General features: G+C 52.3%; 2 protein-coding genes across 4 annotated transcripts in view; one reads left to right on the forward strand and one right to left on the reverse strand.

Moving 5' to 3' along the window:
* Positions 1 to 21,446, forward strand: part of COX4I1 (cytochrome c oxidase subunit 4I1) — a 240,267-nt gene that overhangs the window by 160,157 nt on the left and 58,664 nt on the right. The gene's annotated exons all lie outside the window — the stretch shown is intronic.
* Positions 1 to 21,446, reverse strand: part of C20H16orf74 (chromosome 20 C16orf74 homolog) — a 45,805-nt gene that overhangs the window by 23,748 nt on the left and 611 nt on the right. Inside the window, exons 2-3 of one of the 2 annotated variants that reach the window (XM_077987044.1) lie at positions 21,014 to 21,121; positions 5,422 to 5,467 (exon numbers count right to left, since the gene is read on the reverse strand). In XM_077987044.1, the coding sequence (XP_077843170.1) occupies positions 5,422 to 5,449 (28 nt within the window). In that variant the 5' untranslated portion in view covers positions 5,450 to 5,467; positions 21,014 to 21,121. The remainder of the gene's footprint in view (positions 1 to 5,421; positions 5,468 to 21,013; positions 21,122 to 21,446) is intronic. The other variant, XM_028841078.2, reaches the window with a different exon arrangement.

The following is a 21,446-nucleotide window of genomic DNA, read 5'->3' on the forward strand; positions in this document are numbered from 1 at the left end:
GGGCTCAGCCCACGCCCCCGTAACCACACCTCCCGTAACCATGCCTCCGGTAACCACGCCTCCTAAGAGAATAAGAACAGGTCTCCGAGCCGCCTCCCTAAAGGAACCCATGTCTCATTTCTAGTTGGTGTGACCGTAGCTGGTCACTTCCTCTCCTTGGGCCTCAATTTCCCTATATGTAATGTAAGGCTTTGCAAGATGACTGCCAAGGTGCCTCCTGGCTCAGAAAGCCTACTTTGGTTCTAGAGGGAGAGATTCTCAGACTGGAGGGGGAAAGAAAGGAGGGCAGCAAACTAAATCCCCCAGACCAGGCAAGTGAACCCCCACATCAGCCAACTGAACCCCCAGACCAGCCACTGAACCCCCACATCACCCAATCAAACCCCCAGATCACACAACTAAACCCCCAGACCAGCCAACTAAACCCCCAAGACCAGCCAAGTAAAGCCCCCAGCCCAGCCAAATAACCCCAGACCAGCCAACTGAACCCCCAGACCAGCCAAGTAACCCCAGTCCAGCCAACTGGACCCCCAGATTAGCCAATTAATCCCCACACAAGACAGGTAAACCCTGTTAGACCAGCCAACCAACCCCCCAAGACCAGCCAAGTAAAGCCCCCAGCCCAGCCAAGTAACTCCCAGACCAGACAACTTAAACCCCATAGATCAGCCAACTAACCTCCCCATACGAGACAATCCCCCCAAGACCAGACAACTAAACCTCCAGACCAGACAACGAAATTCCCCAAACCACAAAACTAAATCCCCTAGACAACTGAACACCCCCCTCCCCCGATCAGCTGACTGAACCTCCCAGACCAGTGAACTGGACCCCACTCGTTGAAATGATGTTTGGAATACACTGAATTAAATAAAACATATTAAAAGTAATCATACCCGTTGCTTTTTACCTTATTCATGGGACTGCTAGAAACGTTAAAATCTATTTCTACTGGATGGTGTGGCTCTAGATAGTATACCCTTGGGCAGAGTCCTGTCTTTATGATTCTTCAAGTCCTCTCCAGAACCCAGCACTCAATAAAACCTGTGGGCTGGATGCAGGATGCCTTGGTTTACCCCAGAGGAAGCTGAGGCCTAGAGAGACAAGGTCACTTGCCCCAAGGCAGGAACCACTGTGTAATCTGTGGGGCTCAGTGGAAAATGAACATGTGAGGCCCATTGTTCAATATGCATTAAGAGCATTAAACTGAGCATGGGGCCTGTGTAGCTGCAGAGGTCACATGCCCGTGAAGCTGGCCCTGCTCCAAGGTCAAATCGTTGGTAAGGGGCAGAGCTGGGATTTGAACCCAGGGAGACCTGCAGCTGGGGGCATGGTACAGGAGGGTCACCTGGAAACAGCTGGGTGGGTCTGAGTCCTTGGCCAGGCTGCAGGGCTAGAGCACAGAGGCAGAGGGCCTGGGTCCTGGCAGGTCCCTCCTCCTGGTGCCCTGGGCAGCATGTAGTGCTGAGGCCCCAGGGAGTGACAGTAATTGTATCCAGGGCTGAACGGTGCCCGCTCCAAAAGATACACCTAACCGGAACCTATGAGTGGGAATCTAACATTGTTGAAAACAGGGTCTTTGTGATTTTTTTTTTTTTTTTTTTTTTGAGACAGGGTCTGGCTCTGTCACCCAGGCTGGAGTGCAGTGGTGTGATCACGGCTCATTGCAGCCTTGACTTCCTGGGCTCAAGGGATCCTCCCACCTCAGCCTCCCAAGTGGCTGGGACTACAGGCATGCACGTCACCATTCCCCGATAATTTTTGTATTTTTTGTAGGGATGGGGTTTTGTGATGTTGCCCAGACTGGTCTTGAACTCCTGGGCTCAAGAGATCCTCCTGCCTCAGTTTCCCAAAATGTTGGGATTACAGGCATGAGCCACCGTGTAGCCCTGCAGATATAATTGAGTTAAGGATCTTGAGATGAGATTATCCTGGAATAGGGTGGGCCCTAAAGCAAATGACAGTTGTCCTTAAAAGAGAGGGGAAGACAGAAGAAGAAAGCCATGTGCCATGAAGCAGAGGCTGGAGCTAAGCGGCCACAAGCGGCCACAAACCAAAGGATGGCTGGTGCCACCAGGAGCTTGGCAGGAAGGAGCCTCCCTAGATCTTCCAGAAGAAACGAGGCCCTGCTCACACCTGGATGTCACACCTCTGGCCTCCAGAACTGTGAGAGAATAAATTCCTGTTTTAAGCCACCTAGTTTGGGGTAATTTCTTACAGCAGCCCTAGGACAGTAAGATGCCATGTTACTGAGTTCCTGGTTGCTTCAAATGTCGAGTTACAATGTTTCTCTCCAGGCCGGGCGTGGTGGCTCGCTCACGCCTGTAATCCCAGCACTTTGGGAGGCCAAGGCAGGCGGATCACTTGAAGTCAGGAGTTGGAGACCAGCCTGGCCAACATGGTGAAACCCCGTCTCTACCAAAAATACAAAAATGAGCTGGGCGTGGTGGCAGGCATCTGTAATCCCAGCTACTCTGGAGGCTGAGGCAGGAGAATCGCTTGAACCCGGGAGGCAGGGGTTGCAGTGAGTTGAGATTGCACCATTGCACTCCAGCCTGGTGACACAGTGAGACTCTGTCTCAAAAAAAAAAAAAAAAAAAAAAAAGAGTTCTGGCCCCCCTACTCCCCATTTCCCAGAGTCACCACCATGCTTGTGCGGGCCTCATCACCTTCAGAGACCCAGGCTGGGCAGGTGGGGGTGGGCAGGGGCCGGTAGCACCAAAGCCAGCCATGAAAAATGGATGGACAAGCCGTGCTTGGGGCAGGTGCCATTCCAGCACTCAGCAGCTCTAGGGCCTACAGGAAGGTGGTCCTTTTAAAAGCTCCCAGCTCCAGGAACCCTGAGCTGGCTGCCTGTGCTTTCACTCATGAGGGGCCGGGGGTGGGTGGTGTCGGAGTGCATTTCCCAGGCACTGTCAGGATCTGCAGAGTCTTGGTCTACCTTCCTGATCAAGCCCCGGCCTTGGGTTGGAAGAAAAGTGGTCCCAGAGACACCTCCAGGGGCCTGGTTTCTTTGTCAAAGATGTCCTGACACAGTCACCAAAAGGTGGAAACAACTCAGTGTCCATCATTGGAGAAGCAGATAAAGAAAACGTGGTCTGTCCACATGGTGGAGTAGTATTCAGCCGTGAAAAGGAATGAAGCAGTGACTCATGCCTCAATGTGGATGAGCCTAGAAAACGCCACGCTGAGCGACGGAGGCCAGACACAAAAGGACAAATGCTGGATGATTCCACGGACATGAGGTCCTTAGAGCAGATTCCTAGAGACGGGAAGTAGAATGGTGGCTGCCAAGGGCTGGGGGAGGGAACGGGGAGTTAGTGTTTAATGGGGACAGAGTTTCAGTTGGAGATGATGAAACCTTCATTCTGAAGATGGGTGGTGCGATGGTTGCACAACATTGTGAACGTGCTTAATGCCACTAACCTGTACACTTCATGGTTAAAACGGTAAGTTTTATGTGATACATATTATTTTTTAAAGAAAAGTGTCCTCAATGCCTACTTTGTGCCAGGAACTGGGAAACTCACGTCAAAGGGAAGAAAGTCCTCAAGTTTCAAGGGTTCAGGCTTGACCCTCTCAACCACTGTCTGCGGCTGGATCAACCTCAACTACTCACAGATACTCATTTGACAAACATCTGCCCGCTCCTCTGTGGGGTCAGGCTGGAGTCTCAGAGGAAGGCAGGCCCTGGAGGGGACGCGGGCTGTTTGTGTCTGTCTGGCATCCCATCCCGCTTGGCAAAGGACACCCCGATTTTCACCATGGGAACCAATCTCTCTGCAAGCGGTCTTGGAGGAGCTGTCAATCAAGATGCACTTCCCTCCACACCAAGGGGGCGGGCCTAAGACCTAAGCTGGGCCAGATGCTCTCCTGGAGTGGATTCCTCCCAGCCTGGGAACCTAAAAGGTGGTCCATTCATCCCGGCTCCCAGCAGGGACCTTTTCATTCCTCCTTACTTCACTCTTCCTGTGGGCTCCCCTTGGCTTTCCAGTAAATTCCTTGTCAACCAATATCCGCTTCTGTAGCTTGCATCCAAAAGCCCTAAACCTGCCTAAACCCAAAGGATGGGCTACAGAGCCTGGTGAATTTGACGAAGGAAATAATACAATTAATTAAGAGCAGCCACCGCCAGGGTGCGCCAGGCCCTGCTCTGGTGCTCCTGGTGACCTGAGACGGGTCCACCATGATCCCCATTTTACTGATAAGGAAACTGAGGCTCTTGATCTAGGTCTTACAGAGGCATTGGTGAGGCTACAACTCACACAATGCAGGCTGATCCCAGGCCTGGCTCAGTTCCTGACCACCTCTCCAGGTGCGTAGGTGACCTCTGCCTGGAGGGGGCTGCTGGGGTCAGGCAGGTGGCCCTGGGGCAGGCTAGGAGCCCGGCCCTCAAACTACTGGCCATGGGACACCTGGAGCCAGAGTTGGTCTCAGGCAGCAGGGCCGCAAGTCAGAGCAGGCAGGCATGCTGGGTCTGGACCAGTGGCCGCCCACGTGACTCCCAGATTTTCGGCTGGGGAGACCAAAGCAACTGTCACCAAGGTAAAGAAGAGGGGGCAGCAATGGACTTGGGATGGGAGGTCTCCTCCCGCATTGGTCTGCCCCAGGACAGAAGACAGGACAGAAGTCTGGGCCACCTTCGCCAACACCCACAACACCCTTCAGTGGTTTTGTGTCCTTCTAGAACTTTCTCCTGCTGGCCTTCTCTCCCAGCACCTGGACGCTGGACCTCTTGTCTGGGTGATAACAGGCCCCAGGTGTGTCCTCGGGAAAAAAAACAGCCCAGCGTGTGCCTGGCTCCTTCGCAAAGGTCTCCTCCTCCCTCACTCTCCACAGCCTGGGATTAGGCCCCCTGAGGGGGAAACTGAGGCCCCAGGGCACTGCCACCTTCTCAGTCACTCACTGCTAGTGAAATGGAAGGGCCGGGCGCGGTGGCTCAAGCCTGTAGTGCCAGCACTTTGGGAGGCTGAGACGGGCGGATCACGAGGTCAGGAGATCAAGACCATCCTGGCTAACACGGTGAAACCCCGTTTCTACTAAAAAATACAAAAAACTAGCCAGGCGAGGTGGCGGGCGCCTGTAGTCCCAGCTACTCGGGAGGCTGAGGCAGGAGAATGGCGTGAACCCAGGAGGCGGAGCTTGCAGTGAGCTGAGATCCGGCCACTGCACTCCAGTCTGGGTGACAGAGCAAGACTCCGTCTCAAAAAAAATAAAAAAAAAAAGAAATGGAAGGCCTTGGGGGGGTGCTCAGGGTCATGACAAGCATTTTTAGGGTACCTGCTGTGTACAGGACTGCTTTAAGGGATGGTGCCCCGCTCTCTCTGCAGGGCAGAGGGCTTCATCTCCCCTCCCTCCTGCCCCCCAGCCCAGCCCACCCCCTGCCATGAGAGCTGGTGGGGACAGAGGTGCAGGCCTTACCTTTCAGGCAGGACATCTTAAGCCCCATGCTGGCGCCTCTGCAGGCCTGTGGAAAGAGGAGAGCGCTCAGAGGAGGGGCGGGCACAACTTGTTTGTGTTGGCCATGTGAGGCCAGGCCCCCACCCCGGCCCTGACGAGTGCAAAACAGGAGGTTGTGGTGGAGAGAAACCACCGGCCTCCAGGTCACGCCACCTGTCAACTACATCTGGGCTGGATTTGCTCAAAGAGGGAGTCTGTGCTGGTGGAAAAAACTTATGGGTGCCTCAAAGTTAAATATACAGGAAGCCAAGGCGGCGTCTGCAGCCCTGGCTCTGTGAGGTCACTTAAACCCAGGAGGTGGAGGCTGCAGTGAACTGATCATAGGGAACCGACACCGCCAAGTCTTTTCTTTCAAGAGCCACAGGACGGCTGCAGCTGCAGAGATGTGAAGACCTGCCAGCCAGGGCTCGGGGGTGGCCCAGAGGCCCCCATGGCAGTGCACCTCCCGTTCTTTTTTTTTTTTTTTTTTGAGACGGAGTCTCACTCTGTCACCCAGGCTGGAGTGCAGTGGCCAGATCTCAGCTCACTGCAAGCTCCGCCTCCCGGGTTTACACCATTCTCCTGCCTCAGCCTCCCGAGTAGCTGGGACTACAGGTGCCCGCCACCTTGCCTGGCTAGTTTTTTGTATTTTTTAGTAGAGACGGGGTTTCACTGGGTTAGCCAGGATGGTCTCGATCTCCTGACCTCGTGATCCGCCCATCTTGGCCTCCCAAAGTGCTGGGATTACAGGCTTGAGCCACCGCGCCCGGCCGCACCTCCCATTCTAATGCTGCCATTTTTTTTTTTTCCTAATGCAGGTTCTTTGGAGATCTGACAGCCTGAGCTATAGAGCCCGTGTGGCCCCCAGCCCACAAGGTATTAGAATTATCCCAACCAGTGTTCTCATGATGTTCCTGTGACATGAGGCATCCTCAGTTCTGAGCAATTGAAAAATAAAAGCAGCAGCCAGTGGTGCAGGGCCCCTGCGTGCTCTTGACACTCATTCCTCAGTAACAGCCCCGCAAGGTACTATTACTGTCACCACTTCACAGACACAAAAATCAGGGCTCAGAGAGGTGGTGGCACCTGCCTGAGGCTACTAGCTTGCTAGGGACTGTGGAGCTGACACTCGAACCCAGGACTGTCCTGATCCCCAGGCTGGAGCCCCACCCCACAGGGGCCTGTAGTGTGCAGAGGTCCAGAGGAAGATAAAGGCACAGTCCATAGGAGGAGCCCCAGGGGGTGGGAGGTCAGGCAGGAACAGGTGGGGAGAAACCAAAGATGGGTTGGACCTGGGGTTTTTGGGGCTGGTTTTGAGTTAAGAGCTTATTCTGAGGATTCCAAGGAGCAAGTCTGCTTTCTAGAAGGGTGTGTGGCTAGGGCCTGTGAGGAGACCCCAGGCCTGGCCCTCGTCTGCAAGCTGTTGGTGGACTGGTAGCATCAGCAACCCGGAGGCTGGGGAGCAAGGCAGCAGCTCAGGCCCACCCAGGGGCACAAGGTCCCACGGATTCCTGTGCCTCTGAGGTCAGAGATGCTTGCTCTGGGCCAGAAATCAGACAGGTGAATGTGAAGATGGCAGGTCAGGAAAGGTTTGGAGAAGGAGCTGGAAGTCCAGGTGGAGCTAGTAAGACATGGGTGGGAGATACCACCAGGACATAGAGTGAGGGCCTGGGGAAGACAGGGAGAGCGAGAGATACTGATGGAGCGGGCGTGGGCCAGCTGCGTATGAAAGGTGGCCATTCCAACTTAGCAGTGGTCTCTGGGGCTTCCCCACTGCACCAGCTGGGCCAGGTCCCAGCCATGTGACCACGGAGAGTTTATCTCAACACTTCACTTTCCTCATCTTTAAAATGGGATGAGGTGGCCAGGCACAGTGGCTCAAGCCTGTAATCCCAACATTTTGGGAGGCCAAGGCGAGTGTATCAGGAGTTCAAGACCAGCCAGGCCAACATGGTGAAACCCCGTCTCTACTAAAAGTAAAAAAATGAGCCAGGCATGGTGGTGGGTGCCTGTAATACCGGCTACTCGGAGGCTGGGGCAGGAGAATCACTTGAACCCGTAGGTGGAGGTTGCAGTGAGCTGAGATTGCGCCACTGCACTGCAGCCTGGGCGACAGAGTGAGAATTCATCTTGAGAAAAAAAATTTTTTTTAAAAAGGGATGAGGCGGCCGGGCGCGGTGGCTCAAGCCTGTAATCCCAGCACTTTGGGAGGCCGAGGCGGGCGGATCACGAGGTCAGGAGATCGAGACCATCCTGGCTAACACGGTGAAACCCCGTCTCTACTAAAAATACAAAAAACTAGCCGGGCGCAGTGGCGGGCGCCTGTAGTCCCAGCTACTCGGGAGGCTGAGGCAGGAGAATGGCGTAAACCCGGGAGGCGGAGCTTGCAGTGAGCTGAGATCTGGCCACTGCACTCCAGCCTGGGTGACAGAGCAAGACTCCGTCTCAAAAAAAAAAAAAAAAAAAAAAAAAAAAGGGATGAGGCACATAATGGTCTCATTGAGCAGCAGCGAGGACTGAGTGTCGGGAGGTGATCTGTGCTGGGAATAGAGGAAAAGTCCGAGCAATGTCAGCTGCTGCCGTCCCTTATGACAGCGAGGGAGGGAAAGGAGGTCGAGGTTTCCAGGTAGGCCTTTTCTCCAGGGCCTTGCTGTTCCCAGAATGGCCCATGGAACAGCAGCACAGGCTTCCCGGGAGCTGTGCCTGCAGAGTCTCAGGCCCTGAGCTGGCCCTGCCCACTCAGAACCTGCATCCACACTACAGCCAAGAAGAGCTGGGCCCTGCAGTGTCCGCACCTCGCCCAGGAGCTTTACAAAATACTGCTTCTTCCAGATTAGGTAACTCACAGCTGTCATCCCAGCACGTTGGGAGGCTGAGGCATGAGGATCGCTTGGGGCCAAGAGTTTAAGACTAACCTAGGCAACATAAGAAGACCCTGTCTCTATAAAACAAGCTTACAGCCAGGCGCAGTGGCTCACATCTGTAATCCTAGCACTTTGGGAGGCTAAGGTGGGCAGATCATCTGAGGTCAGGAGTTCGAGACCAGCCTGGCCAACATGGTGGAAACCCATCTCTACTAAAAATACAAAAAATTAGCTGGGTGTGGTGGTGGGTGCCTGTAATCCCAGCTACTTGGGAGGCTTAGGTAGGAGAATCTCTTGAACCCGGGAGGTGGAGGTTGCAGTGAGCCAAGATCGTGCCATTGCACTCCAGCCTGGGCAATAAGAGCAAAACTCCATCTCAAGAACAAAAAACAAGCTTGTACAACCCGCAGCCTTCCAGCCGCCTGCAGCCCAGGACGGCTTTGAACGTGGCCTAACACAAATTCGTAAGCTTGCTTAAAACATTATGAATTTTTTTTGCGATTTTTTGTTTTTAAGCTCATCAGCTATCGTTAGTGTATTTTATGCGTGGCCCAAGACAATTCTTCTTCCAATGTGGCCCAGGGAAGCCAAAAGTTTGGACACCCTAGCTATAAAACATTTAAAAAAAAATTAGTCAAGCGTGGTGGCCTGTGCCTGTAGTCCAAGCTACTCAGGAGGCTGAGGCGGGAGGATCACTTGAGCTCAGGAGGTTGAGGCTGCAGTGAACCTTGAACTTGATTGTGCCACTTCACACCAGCCTGGGTGACAAAGCAAGAGCCTGTTTCTTAAAAAAAAAAAAAAAACAAAAACAAAAACAAAAACTGCAGCCTGAGTTCCACCCCCAGAGATTCCGGGGCAATTGGTCTGGTGTGTGGCTGGCACTGGGATTTCTTTTTTTTTTTGAGATGGAGCCTCACTCTGTCGCCCAGGCTGGAGTGCAGTGGCACAACCTTGGCTCACCGCACCCTCTACTTCCCAGGTTCAAGTGATTCTCCTGCTTCAGCCTCCTGAGTAGCTGGGACTACAGGGGTGCACCATGACACCCAGCTATTTTTTTTTTTTTTTTTTTGTATTTTTAGTGGAGATGGGGTTTCATCATGTTGGCCAGGCTGGTCTCGAACGCCTGACCTCAAGTTATCCACCCACCTCAGCCTCCCAAAGCGCTGGGATTTCAGGTATGAGCCACCGCGCCTGGCCTGGCACTGAGATTTTTAAATGCTCCCTGCAGGACTCTCACATGCAGGAGAGAGAATCCTTCCCTACGGGAGGAGTGAGGGGTAGCGAAGGAGTGGGGCTGGGGCTGAGGGACAGAGGGCCCAGGCCTGCGGGAGTGACAGACACATTTCCTGGCACTCACCATGGGCCCGACACTGTTCAGAGCCTTTTATGTATATTATACACACACATATACATATACATATACATATACATATACATATACATATACAGTGAATCCTCACAACAACCCCATGAAGTTGGGACCATTCCTGTCCCATTTCACAGGAAACATCTAACAGGAAACAGCACAGAGGAATTCGTTAACTTGCCTAAGGTCATCTGGGTAGCAAGTGACAGAGCAGGGATTTGAAGCCAGAACTTTGGACTGTGGAGACTATGCCTTTAGTGACCAGGCAGACGTGGAAAGTCTTGGAGTCCCCAGGGGAAAGAGCTTCCAGGAACAGGGGAGGGTGGAGCAGACCTCATCTCCATCCCTTATCCATTCTGCCCATGCTGGCTCTCCTGCCGCCAGCCTTGCCAAGGGGTCCTGCAGCCCTGACGTCAGGGTCAACCACAAAGAAGCCAGAGGGAAAGCTGCACAGAGCCCCAGGGCCTCTGCTGGCCAGGCTTCCCAAACCTCCCTGGACTGCGGCTGCTGGGAAGATAGACTCAACATCCCAGCAAAGTGCAGACCGGCCCTGCACAACGTACTCGGATTCTATCAACTATTCCCTTTCATCCTGTCTTTGTTCAGCATTGATCGCAGCCCACCCGGCGGGTTTTGAAAACCAGTAATCTGTACGGAAGTCCTCACGGATGGAATGATGTCTGGAATTTGCTGTAAAAATACTCCAGTAAAACAACAAAATGCTGTGGGGCGCAGGGAGGCGCCACCATGCGAGCAGCAGGATGTTGTTTACTGTTGAGACTGGGAGACAGGAGAGCATGACGTCCTGGTGTGTTTGTTTCAAAAGTAATGCTCAGCCTGGGCAACATGGCGAAACCCCATCTCTACAAAAAAGCACAAAATTTAATCGGTCATGGTGGCGCATGCCTGTCATCCCAGCCACTCAGGAGGCTGAGGTGGGAGGATCGCTTGAGCCTGGGAAGTGGAGGCTGCAGTGAGCCATGATTTTGCCACTGCACTACCTGGGAGACAGAGCGAGACCCTGTCTCAAAAAAGAAAAGAGAAGAGAAGAGAAGTAATAAAATGGTCAGAAGAGAAACAACTGTATTTTAGATTACAGTCTGGGGTCAATATTAAATTTTCAGATTATGATTATTGTACTGTGTGTTTTTTTTTTTTTTTTTTTGAGACAGAGTCTTGCTCTGTCGCCCAGGCTGGAGTGCAGTGGCCGGATCTCAGCTCACTGCAAGCTCCGCCTCCCGGGTTTACGCCATTCTCCTGCCTCAGCCTCCCGAGTAGCTGGGACTACAGGCGCCCGCCACCTCGCCCGGCTAGTTTTTTGTATTTTTTAGTAGAGACGGGGTTTCACCGGGTTAGCCAGGACGGTCTCGATCTCCTGACCTCGTGATCCGCCCGTCTCGGCCTCCCAAAGTGCTGGGATTACAAGCATGAACCACCGCGCCTGGCCTATTGTACTGTGTTCTTTAAGAAATGGTCCTTGCTCATCTGGGCGCAGTGGCTCACGCCTGTAATCCCAGCACTTAGGGAGGCTGAGGCGGGTGAATCGTCTGAAGTCAGGAGTTCGAGACTAGCCTGGCCAACATGGTGAAACCCCGTCTCTACTAAAAATACAAAAATTAGCCAGGTGTGGTGGCAGGCACCTGTGATCCCAGCTACTCGGGAGGATGAGGCAGGAGAATCACTTGAACCCAGAAGGCAGAGGTTGCAGTGAACTGAGATTGTGCCATTGCACTCCAGCCTGGGCAACAAGAGCAAGACTGTCTCAAAAAAAAAAAAAAAAAGAAAGAAAGAAAGAAAGAAAGAAAGAAATGGTCCTTGCTGTTAGAAAATCTACACTGATGGCTGGGCATGGTGGCTCACGCTTTGTAATCCCAGCACTTTGGGAGGCCGAGGCAGGCAGATCACCTGAGGTCAGGAGTTCGAAACCAGCCTGGCCAACATGGTGAAACCCCATCTCTACTAAAAATACAAAAACTTATCCAGGCGTAGCCAGGCGCAGTGGCTCATGCCTGTAATCCCAGCACTTTGGGAGGCCGAGGCTGGCGGATCATGAGGTCAGGAGATCGAGACCATCCTGGCTAACACGGTGAAACCCCGCCTCTACTAAAAATACAAAAAATTAGCCAGGCGTGGTGGCAGGTGCCTGTCGTCCCAGCTACTCGGGAGGCTGAGGCAGGAGAATGGTGTGAACCTGGAAGGCGGAGCTTGCAGTGAGCCGAGATTGTGCCACTGCACTCCAGCCTGGGGGACAGAGCAAGAATCTGTCTCAAAAAAAAAAAAAAATTATCCAGGCATGGTGGTGGGCATCTGTAATCCCAGATACCTGGGAGGCGGAGGTTTCAGTGAGTGGAGATTGTGCCACTGCACTCCAGCCTGGGCGAGAGAGTGAGACCCTCAAAAAAAAAAATATATATATATACACTGACACGTTTGGGGTCAAGAGTCATCATTTCCATAACTTAACTCTCAAATTGTTCAGCAGGAAAATAATAGGAAAATAATGATATGCACGAATATGTGCAGGGAGAGATGAGAACGCGCATGTAGGTAAATGTTCATTTCTGGCGAAGGATATTTGCAGGGCCTCTTTATATTCTCACAACTCTTCTTTAAGTTTGAAACTGCTTCAAGAAAAAGGCTTAGAAAGGCAACATCCAGAAGACAGCGCAGCTCAATGACAGTCTGCGCATGCCTGGGCTCCCCACTCTGGTCTCCCATGGCAGGACGCAGGCGGCAGCGTGTGCGTCGGATACCGTTTTCCTCCTAGGAGCTTCTATGATTTGGTGGAGATGTGTTCCTGGGGCCAGGCTCTGGCCGAGCAAAGGATCTATATTACGCCATGCCAGGCAGCACCAGCTCCCAGAAGAGGTGTCTGGAACTGACAGGTTTTGTCTGAGCAGCTGTCTCACAACTTGAAAGACCCCTACCTCAAAACACACAGGGGAAGGAAGGCAGGCAGGGAGGGAAGGAGGGAGGAAGCAAACCAGAGGATGGGGGACCAGGAGCAGCTTCAGTTGGGATTCAGGTGACACTGGGGGCAGGACGCAGTGAGGGTCAGGCAGGTGCAGCACTGAGGGTGGTCACGTCCACATAGGGCAGTTTGATGTGGGGTGTGTGGAACTCCTGCAAGGAGAGTTTTCACACGGCAAGTTTGCTCACCCCCCTCAGTGTCCCTGCAGTTGCCCTCGTTGTCATCCTGCTTCTGCCTCCCTCCCAGGACAGCGCGGAGGCAGTGGACACAGGACTGGCTGAGAGGATGAGAAAGAATCGGGAGTCTAAAGGGGCTGTGTCACCTTAAGCAAGTCATTTCCCGAGTCTGAGGTGCTGGGCCTCTGTCCCCCAGGCTCTGTGTCCTCCTCCGCCAAACAGGCATCGATCACCAGCCTCCAGGACAGGGCCTGGGACAGAGTTGTCACCATCATCTTCATCATCACCACCACCGTTATCCGTCATTATCATCATTGTTCTCATCATTCTTATTGATATAGTTTGGATATTTGTCCCTTCCAAACCTCATGCTGAAATTTGATTCCGAGCATTGGAGGTGGGGCCTGATGGGAGGTGTCTGGGTCATGGGGCGATCCCTCATGAACAGCTTGTTTGATGCCATCCTCATAGTAATGAATGAGTTTGCTCCCTATTGGTTCCTGCAAGAGCTGGCTGTTAAAAAGAAGCCTGGTGGCTGGGCGTGGTGGCTCACGCCTGTAATCCCAGCACTTTGGGAGGCTGAGGTGGGTGGATCACTTGAGGTCAGGAGTTTCAGACCAGCCTGGCCAACATGGCAAAACCCCATCTCTACTAAAAACACAAAAATTAGCTGGCTATGATGGTGCATGCCTGTAATCCCACTTACTCAGGAGGCTGAGGAATGAGAATCGCTTGAACCTGGGAGCCAGAGGTTGCAGTGAGCCGAGATCATGCCACTGCACTCCAGCCTGGGTGACAGAGCGAGACTCCGTCTCAAAAAAAAAAAAAAAAAGAGCCTGGCACCTTCCCTGCTTCCCACTTGCTGCCACCCTCTCGCCACATGATGTCTGTGGCTCCCCTTCACCTTCCGCCTTGAGTGGAAGCAGCCTGAGGCCCTCACCATCCTGGCGCCATGTTTCCTGTCCAGCATGCAGAACTGTGAGCCAAATGAACCTTTTTTTTTTTTTTTTTCCAGAGTTTCACTCTTCTTGCCCAGGCTGGAGTGCAATGGTGCGATCTCGGCTCACTGTAACCTCCGTCTCCTGGGTTCAAGCGATTTTCCAGACTCAGCCTGCCAAGTAGGTGGGATTACAGGCATGTGCCACCACACCCGGCTAATTTTGTATTTTTAGTAGAGATGGGGTTTCTCCATGTTGGTCAGGCTAGTCTTGAACTCCCGACCTCTCAGGTGATCCGCCTGCCTCAGCCTCCCAAAGTGGTGGGATTACAGGCGTGAGCCACAGCGCCCGGCATGAACCTCTTTTCTTTACAAATTATCCAGCCGTGGGTATTCCTTTGCAGCAACACAAATGGACTAAGACAGTTGTCACCTCACTATTGTTGTCATGCTTGTCACTGTCATCATTGTTGCTGCCACCTTCACCATCATCATCCTCATCATTGTCATCAGTGTGATTGCCACTAGGTACCACCAGGGCAGCCCCACTATGTGACTCCAGTTCCACAGTGTGGCCTGTTATGTTGGGGGTGAATTTATGTGGAAGTGTGGAGAGCCCTGTCCACTTCGTGAGATCCAGGGTCAGCCCCCTGCAGAGACCGCAGATGCTTACACGGGAGAGGGCCCCTTAGATGAGTTGAAATGTCTGAGAAGGAGGAGTTACAGCTTTGATTCTACATCTGTCTGAATAGAAGCCATACAGTTGTCTAACCATGGGGAGGAGCTACTTTTACCTTAAACTTCATTATCATCATCATGACAATATCAGCTGATAGATATCCTGCTGTTTTCAATGTGCCAAATTCTGGGCCAAGTTTGCTATAAAAACGATGCCACTGAACCCGAACAATGCCCTAAGAGATAAACATTATCACCATCCTGTTTTACAAATGAGGAGCTGGAGCTCACAGATGTCCAGCGACTCCCAGCACCCAGGGCTAGCAAGCTACAGCTGGGCTGCCAGACACCAGAGCCAAGCCCACATCACTGAAATGGGTTGCAGTGTTCTATTCCACACGCTGGAGTTCTAGATTGTTTGCGTTTGTTACAAACAAAAACACGTATCTTTGTAACTAGAAAATAAAGAGTTAAGGCCTGGTGCGGTGGCTCAAGCCTGTAATCCCAGCACTTTGGGAGGCCGAGACGGGCAGATCACCTGAGGTCAGGAGTTTGAGACCAGCCTGGCCAACACAGAGAAACCCCGTCTCTACTAAAAATACAAAATTAGCCGGGCGTGGTGGTGCATGCCTGTAATCCCAGCTACTCGGGAGGCTGAGGCAGGAGAATAGCTTGAAGCCGGGAGGCGGAGGTTGCGGTGAGCCGAGATTGTGCCATTGCACTCCAGCCTGGACAACAAGAGCAAAATTCCGTCTCAAAACAAAAACAAAAACAAAAACATAAACACACAAAGGAAAAGAAAATAAAGATTTAATGGTAGAAAAAAAAGATTTAAGGCGAGGATACCCTTAGCTTGGCACAATGGTATGGGAGCAGTTGGGCCCAAAAGAACTGCTAGTTGAGGTATAAATGTTCTATCTTTTTCACACATTTGCAGGGGTGTGAAAAACTTCCGTTTCATATTGAATTGGGCTCTGTTTATGTTCCCTTTGAAATATCAGATTGTTAATTATTTATACAACAGCTTAAAGAAGAACAGGTTCTTTCTTTTTTTTTTTTTTTCTCTTTTTTTTTTTGAGATGGAGTCTCGCTCTGTCGCCCAGGCTGGAGGGCAGTGGCCGGATCTCAGCTCACTGCAAGCTCCGCCTCCCGGGTTTACGCCATTCTCCTGCCTCAGCCTCCCAAGTAGCTGGGACTACAGGCGCCCGCCACCTCGCCCGGCTAGTTTTTTGTATTTTTTAGTAGAGACGGGGTTTCACCGTGTTAGCCAGGATGGTCTCGATCTCCTGACCTCGTGATCCGCCCGTCTCGGCCTCCCAGAACAGGTTCTTTCTTGCACCCAGGCATAAACATCTCCCCGTCAGCCAGGAACAGTGGCTCAAGCCTGTAATCTCAGCACCGTGGGAGGCTGAGGTGGGCGGATCACCTGAGGTCAGGAGTTCGAGACCAGCCTGACCAACATGCAGAAACCCCGTCTCTACTAAAAATACAACATTAGCCAGGCACATGCCTGTAATTCCAGCTACTTGGGAGGCTGAGGCAGGAGAATCGCTTGAACTCGAGAGTTGGAGGTTGCGGTAAGCCAAGATTGCGCCATTGCACTCCAGCCTGGGCAACAAGATGAAACTCCATCTCAAAAAAAGAAAAAAAAAAATCTCCCTGTCGCCAAATGGTCATGGGATTCTCTCTGGTGACAAGGATGAGCAATTATAAAAACTGACTTCCGGCTGGGCGCAGTGACTCAAGCCTGTAATCCCAGCACTTTGGGAGGCCGAGGCAGGCAGATTACGAGGTCAGGAGATTGAGACCATCCTGGCTAACACGGTGAAACCCCGTCTCTACTAAAAATACAAAAATTAGCCAGGTGTGGTGGTGGGCACCTGTGGTCCTAGCTACTCGGGAAGCTGAGGCAGGAGAATGGCGTGAACCCAGGAGGCGGAGCTTGCAATGAGCCGAGATTGCGCCACTGCACTCCAGCCTGGGTGACAGAGCGAGACTCTGTCTCAAAAAACAAAACAAAACAAAAAAAACACTGACTTCCTTTGCAGAGGTCCACCCCCTCCTAAGGGGCAGCAACACAGAAGGACATCAGATGTCATGCATGCCACACAGCTTCTCTAAGGTCAAGAGCATCTCCAGGGACAGGTCCCACTTCCATGTTGGCTGTGTTTGCTTTTGCAACAGCCTTGAAGGCAGGTGCCACAAATTACCAGCCCACAACATGACTGATTGCCAGCTCGCCCTCTACAGATTTTCAGCGCAAACAGAAAAGCAAAATGCTGTGTTCTTTCATAAAGTCAAAAGCAACCAAGTTGTACACTGACTATCAGGGACAGAATCTCCCGCCGGCTGGAGGGACCCCGCTTATCAAAGACACAGAATCTCCTGCTGACTGGAGGCACCGTGCTGACTGCCTAGCAGAGACAGAATCTCCTGCTGGCTGGAGGGACCCTGCTTATCAAAGCGGGCTCCAATGTTTGCCGATTCCCTTCAGTTACCGCTTTTGTGGATCACAGAAGTTCAGCTCTAGGGTATGAGATAAACCCATCCTGGAGAGACTCATACAAGTCTAGAGCTGGAAGTGGTCAGACAGAGGTGACTAGGTAAAATACAGGATGCCCAGTTATCGCAGGGGACACACTCATAAAAACTCTTCTTTGTTTATCTGCAGTTAAACTTAGCCGGGGCTGGTTGCGATGGCTCATTCCTGTCATCCCAGCACTTTGGGAGGATGAGGCGGTGGGCAGATCACTTGAGGCCAGGAGTTCAAGACCAGTCTGGCCAACATGGTGAAACTCCATCTCTACTAAAAATATAAAAATTAGCTGGGCGTGGCAGAGGGCACCTGTAATCCCAGCTACTGGGGAGGCCAAGGCAGGATAATTGCTTGAACTTGGGAGACAGAGGTTGCAGTGAGTAGAGATCATGCCGCTGCACTCAAGCCTGGGCAGCAGAGTGAGGCTCCACCTCAAACAAACAAACAAAAACAATGAAAACTTAGCTGGATAACTTAGTTATCCTTGTGTTTATTTGCTGAATCTGACCACCCTATTCAAGGTCATCTGATTTCTAACGTCTGGCTGTCCCAGATGGGGACCTGGAGAACCAGACAGGGAAAGTGAATGAACTGGTTCCTGCAGAGCCACCTCCCAGATGAAATCAGAGTAACCCCATGGAGGTCCTGAGTCACGGTGGCACCTTGCCCTGCTTGCCTAACAGAGACCTCCTGGGAGGACCCAGAAGAGGGTAGGGCTGAAGAAGAGTCACAGCTGAGGAATGTGACTGTTTGCCAGGTGAGTGGGCTGCAATCCCAGTGGCGCAGGGTGGTGGGGGAGCCTGGGCAAGCCCCTTCAGCTCTCTGGGCCTGGTCACACTGCAAGCAGGGAAGAGAGTGCAGGCAAGCGGGCTCCCAGCAGGCTCACTACACACATGGTGCTTTTCTTCCTTCTTTAGGAAAGCCACTTTCTTTCTGCAGCAGGACTCGAATTCCCGCAATTCCAGCCAAAGGAACTGGGTTGGGAAACGATGCTGCAAGCATTCATGTGCTTCCTTCCTGGTCCACAGAGTGCAAAAGGAAGGGCTGCCTTCGGCTTAGCCACGGTCCTGCAGGGACAGTGAGCCCCTCTCTGAGTGGCTGGGACCTCCACCTGGCCCACAGGAAGCCTTCACCAGCAGGAAGCGAAACAGGATGGGGTGGGGACAGAAGGCCCACCGAAATCCCCACCTGCTTGGCCTCCCACGGATGAGCCATGTGACTCACAGCAAAATACTTGCCCACTGCCCTCTCTGGGCCACTGTGAAATAACAGAGCTGAACACCTTAGGATTCAAGCACCTTTCTGTACATGATACGTCAATAAAAACATTTACCAAAAAATAAGAGGGCTTTGAGACCAGCCAGAGCAATATAGTGAAATCCTGTCTCCACAAAAAAATACAAAAATTGGCCGGGCAGGGTGACTCAAGCCTGTAATCCCAGCACTTTGGGAGGCCGAGGCAGGCGGATCACAGGGTCAGGAGATCGAGACCAACCTGGCTAACACGGTGAAACCCCGTCTCTACTAAAAATACAAAAAAATTAGCCAGGTGTGGTGTGGGCGCCTGTAATCCCAGCTACTCAGGAGGCTGAGGTAGAGAATTGCTTGAGCCTGGGAGGCGGAGGTTGCAGTGAGCTGAGATTGCATCACTGCACTCCAGCCTGGGTGACAGAGTGAGACTCCATCTCAAAAAAACAAAAACAAAAAAAGGCTAGGCGCGGTGGCTCAAGCCTGTAATCCCAGCACTTTGGGAGGCTGAGGTGGGCAGATCACGAGGTCAGGAGATCGAGACCAACCTGGTTAACACGGTGAAACCCTGTCTCTACTAAAAATACAAAAAAAAATTAGCCGGGCTTGGTGGTGGGCGCCTGTAGTCCCAGCTACTAGGGAGGCTGAGGCAGAAGAATGGCATGGGCCTGGGAAGCGGAGCTTGCAGTGAGCCGAGATCGCACCACTGCACTCCAGCCTGGGCAACAGAGCAAGACTCTGTCCCCCCACCAAAATAAAAAGAAAAAAGGAAAGAAAAAAAAAAGATTTACATTGGTTCCATCTGGAAAGGTGGGAGAACTGAAGCGGGGAGTAGGTGGGAATTGGGGGACATGGCTTTTGGGTCATAGGAAGATTCAAAGATTTTCTGATTGGCAAATGGTTGAGTTATTATCTGGGCTGGGTGCAGTGGCTCACGCCTGTAATCCTAGCACTTTGGGAGGCTAAGGCGGGAGGATCATGAGGTCAGGAGTTTGAGGCCAGCCTGACCAACAGGGTGAAACCCCATATCTATTAAAAATACAAAAATTAGCCAGGCATGGTGGCATGCGCATGTAATCCCAGCTACTCAGGAGGCTGAGGCAGGAGAATCGCTTGAGCCTGGGAGGCAGAGGTTGCAGTGAGCCGAGATCACGCCACTGCACTCCAGCCTGGGCAACAGAGCAAGACTCCATCTGAAAAAACAACAAAAAAACCTCAAAAGAGTTATTATCTAAAGACCTGGAACCAATAGAAAGGAATGTCTGGGTTACCATAAGGGGTTTGGCTTGAGAGAGAATAGATTGTACATGTTTCTTATCAGACTTAAAGGAACTCTCCTATTAATCTGAAGGTCTGCACTGATGTTAATGCTGGTCAGCTGGGCCTGAATTTCAAAAAGGAAGAGAGTATAATGAGGCATGTCTGACCCCACTTCCCATCATGGCCTGAACTAGCTTTTCAGGTTAACTTTGGAATGCCCTTAGCCAAGGGGAGTGATCCACTCAGATGATTGAGAGACTTCAGGTTTTTCGTTTTGTGTGTGTGTTTTGTTTTTTTGTTTTTTGTTTTTTTTTGTTTTTGGTTTACAACCTCTTACTAATTTTGTTTGTTTGTTTTTTTGTTTTAGAGAAAGGAGTCTCACTATGTTGCCCAGGTTGGTCTCAAACTCCTGGCCTCAAGTGATGCTCTTGCCTCACCCTCCCAGCACACTGGGATCACAGGTGTGAGCCACTGTGCCTGGGCCCCATCATTACTTACTAATCTTTTTAATGATGGGGGATTATTCTCAGCAGGCCCAGAGGCCTAGCCTGGCTACCACTGTAGGTCAGAGCAATTCAGTACCATGGCTCAGGGTTCCAGCCCTGGCCTTGCCATTTTCTAGCCATGTGACCTTGCGTCAGTCACTTTGCCTTTACAAACTTCTGTTTCCTCATTTTTATTTTTTAATTTTTTGGGTTTTTTTTTTTTTTTAAGAGACAGGGTCTCCCTCTGTTGCCCAGGCTGGAATGCAGTGGTGTGATCATAGCTCACTGTAGCCTCAACTTCTTAGGCTTAAGGAATCCTCTTATCTCAGCCTCCTAAGTAGTTGGGACTACAGGTATGCACCACACCCAGCTAATTTAAAAATCTGGTGTAGCTGGGCGGGGTGGGGGTGGGGAGGCGTCTCACTATGTTGCCCAGGCTGGTCTCAAACTCCTGGCCTCAAGCAGTCCTCCTGCTTTGGCCTCCCAAAGTACTGCAATTACAGGCGTGAGCCACTGTGCCTGGCCCTGCTTCCTCATCTTTAAAACGGGGCTGACAGTATTTGGTTGGAGAGTTGGTCAGGGGATTAAAACAGAAAACGCAGGGTCTGGTGCACGAGGAGTGCTCGGTAAGCATGAAATATCACTGCTCTCTTTTTCAGTGTCCACTGACGCGACGCTCCCAAGTCTCTAGAGGTGACCTACACCTTGGGCTGGGAAAATACACCCTACGTGGGTCTGGGGTGCACCCCACCGGCATGGGAAGGCGCTTCCAGGGAGAGGAGATTAGGTGGTGAGCTTTCAGCCTCCTTGGGGCTGGCAGAGGGATTAAGTGTTTCCATAAATACATGGCCTCCTCCCGTCCGCAGGACCCGGTCCCCAGCGGTGGGGGCGCAGAACCCAAGGAGGGCGTGGCCTGCACAGGTGAGGGTGCTTTTTGGAGTTAACCCAGCCCAGGACAGGGGACTTCCCACAGCGTTGGGTGGGTGGGGTCTAGGCAGGAAACGCCAGAGCCTGTGACTCAGGGTATGCCTCTCAGAGCCTCAGTTTCCTCACCTGTACATTGAGGCGTTCGTTCCCCGAGGCCTGCACTACCTCCGAAGTGCCTTTGCCTCGCAGCCTTCCCTTCCTCCCTCTTCCTCCGGGCTCCAAAGTCTGTCCAGCCTGCACAGATTTTCCCTTGATCCCATCTGGGCCCCGCAGCCAGAGGCGGTCTGAGAGAAGTCCCAGCCGCCCTCGGACCCCGCCCTCCGCCTACCCCTGGGGGGAGCTGCGGGTGCCCCTTTTTACTGAGGCCTCCCCCAGTTCCGCCCGACCGCAGCCAGCCAGGAGAAGGCGCGCGTGCGTCCACACGGGTCGCCCTTTGCGGTTGCAAACATGCTTTGATGCCCTGGGAGCGCAGGGGGGCCCCTGAGTGAGGCGGTTCATAAATAATAGATTTGGAAATACTCGATAGAGGGGAAATGGTTCCTCGGGAGGCCTCCTGCCC

Source organism: Macaca mulatta, chromosome 20 (assembly GCF_049350105.2).
Source record: "Macaca mulatta isolate MMU2019108-1 chromosome 20, T2T-MMU8v2.0, whole genome shotgun sequence".
NCBI lineage: Eukaryota > Metazoa > Chordata > Mammalia > Primates > Cercopithecidae > Macaca > Macaca mulatta.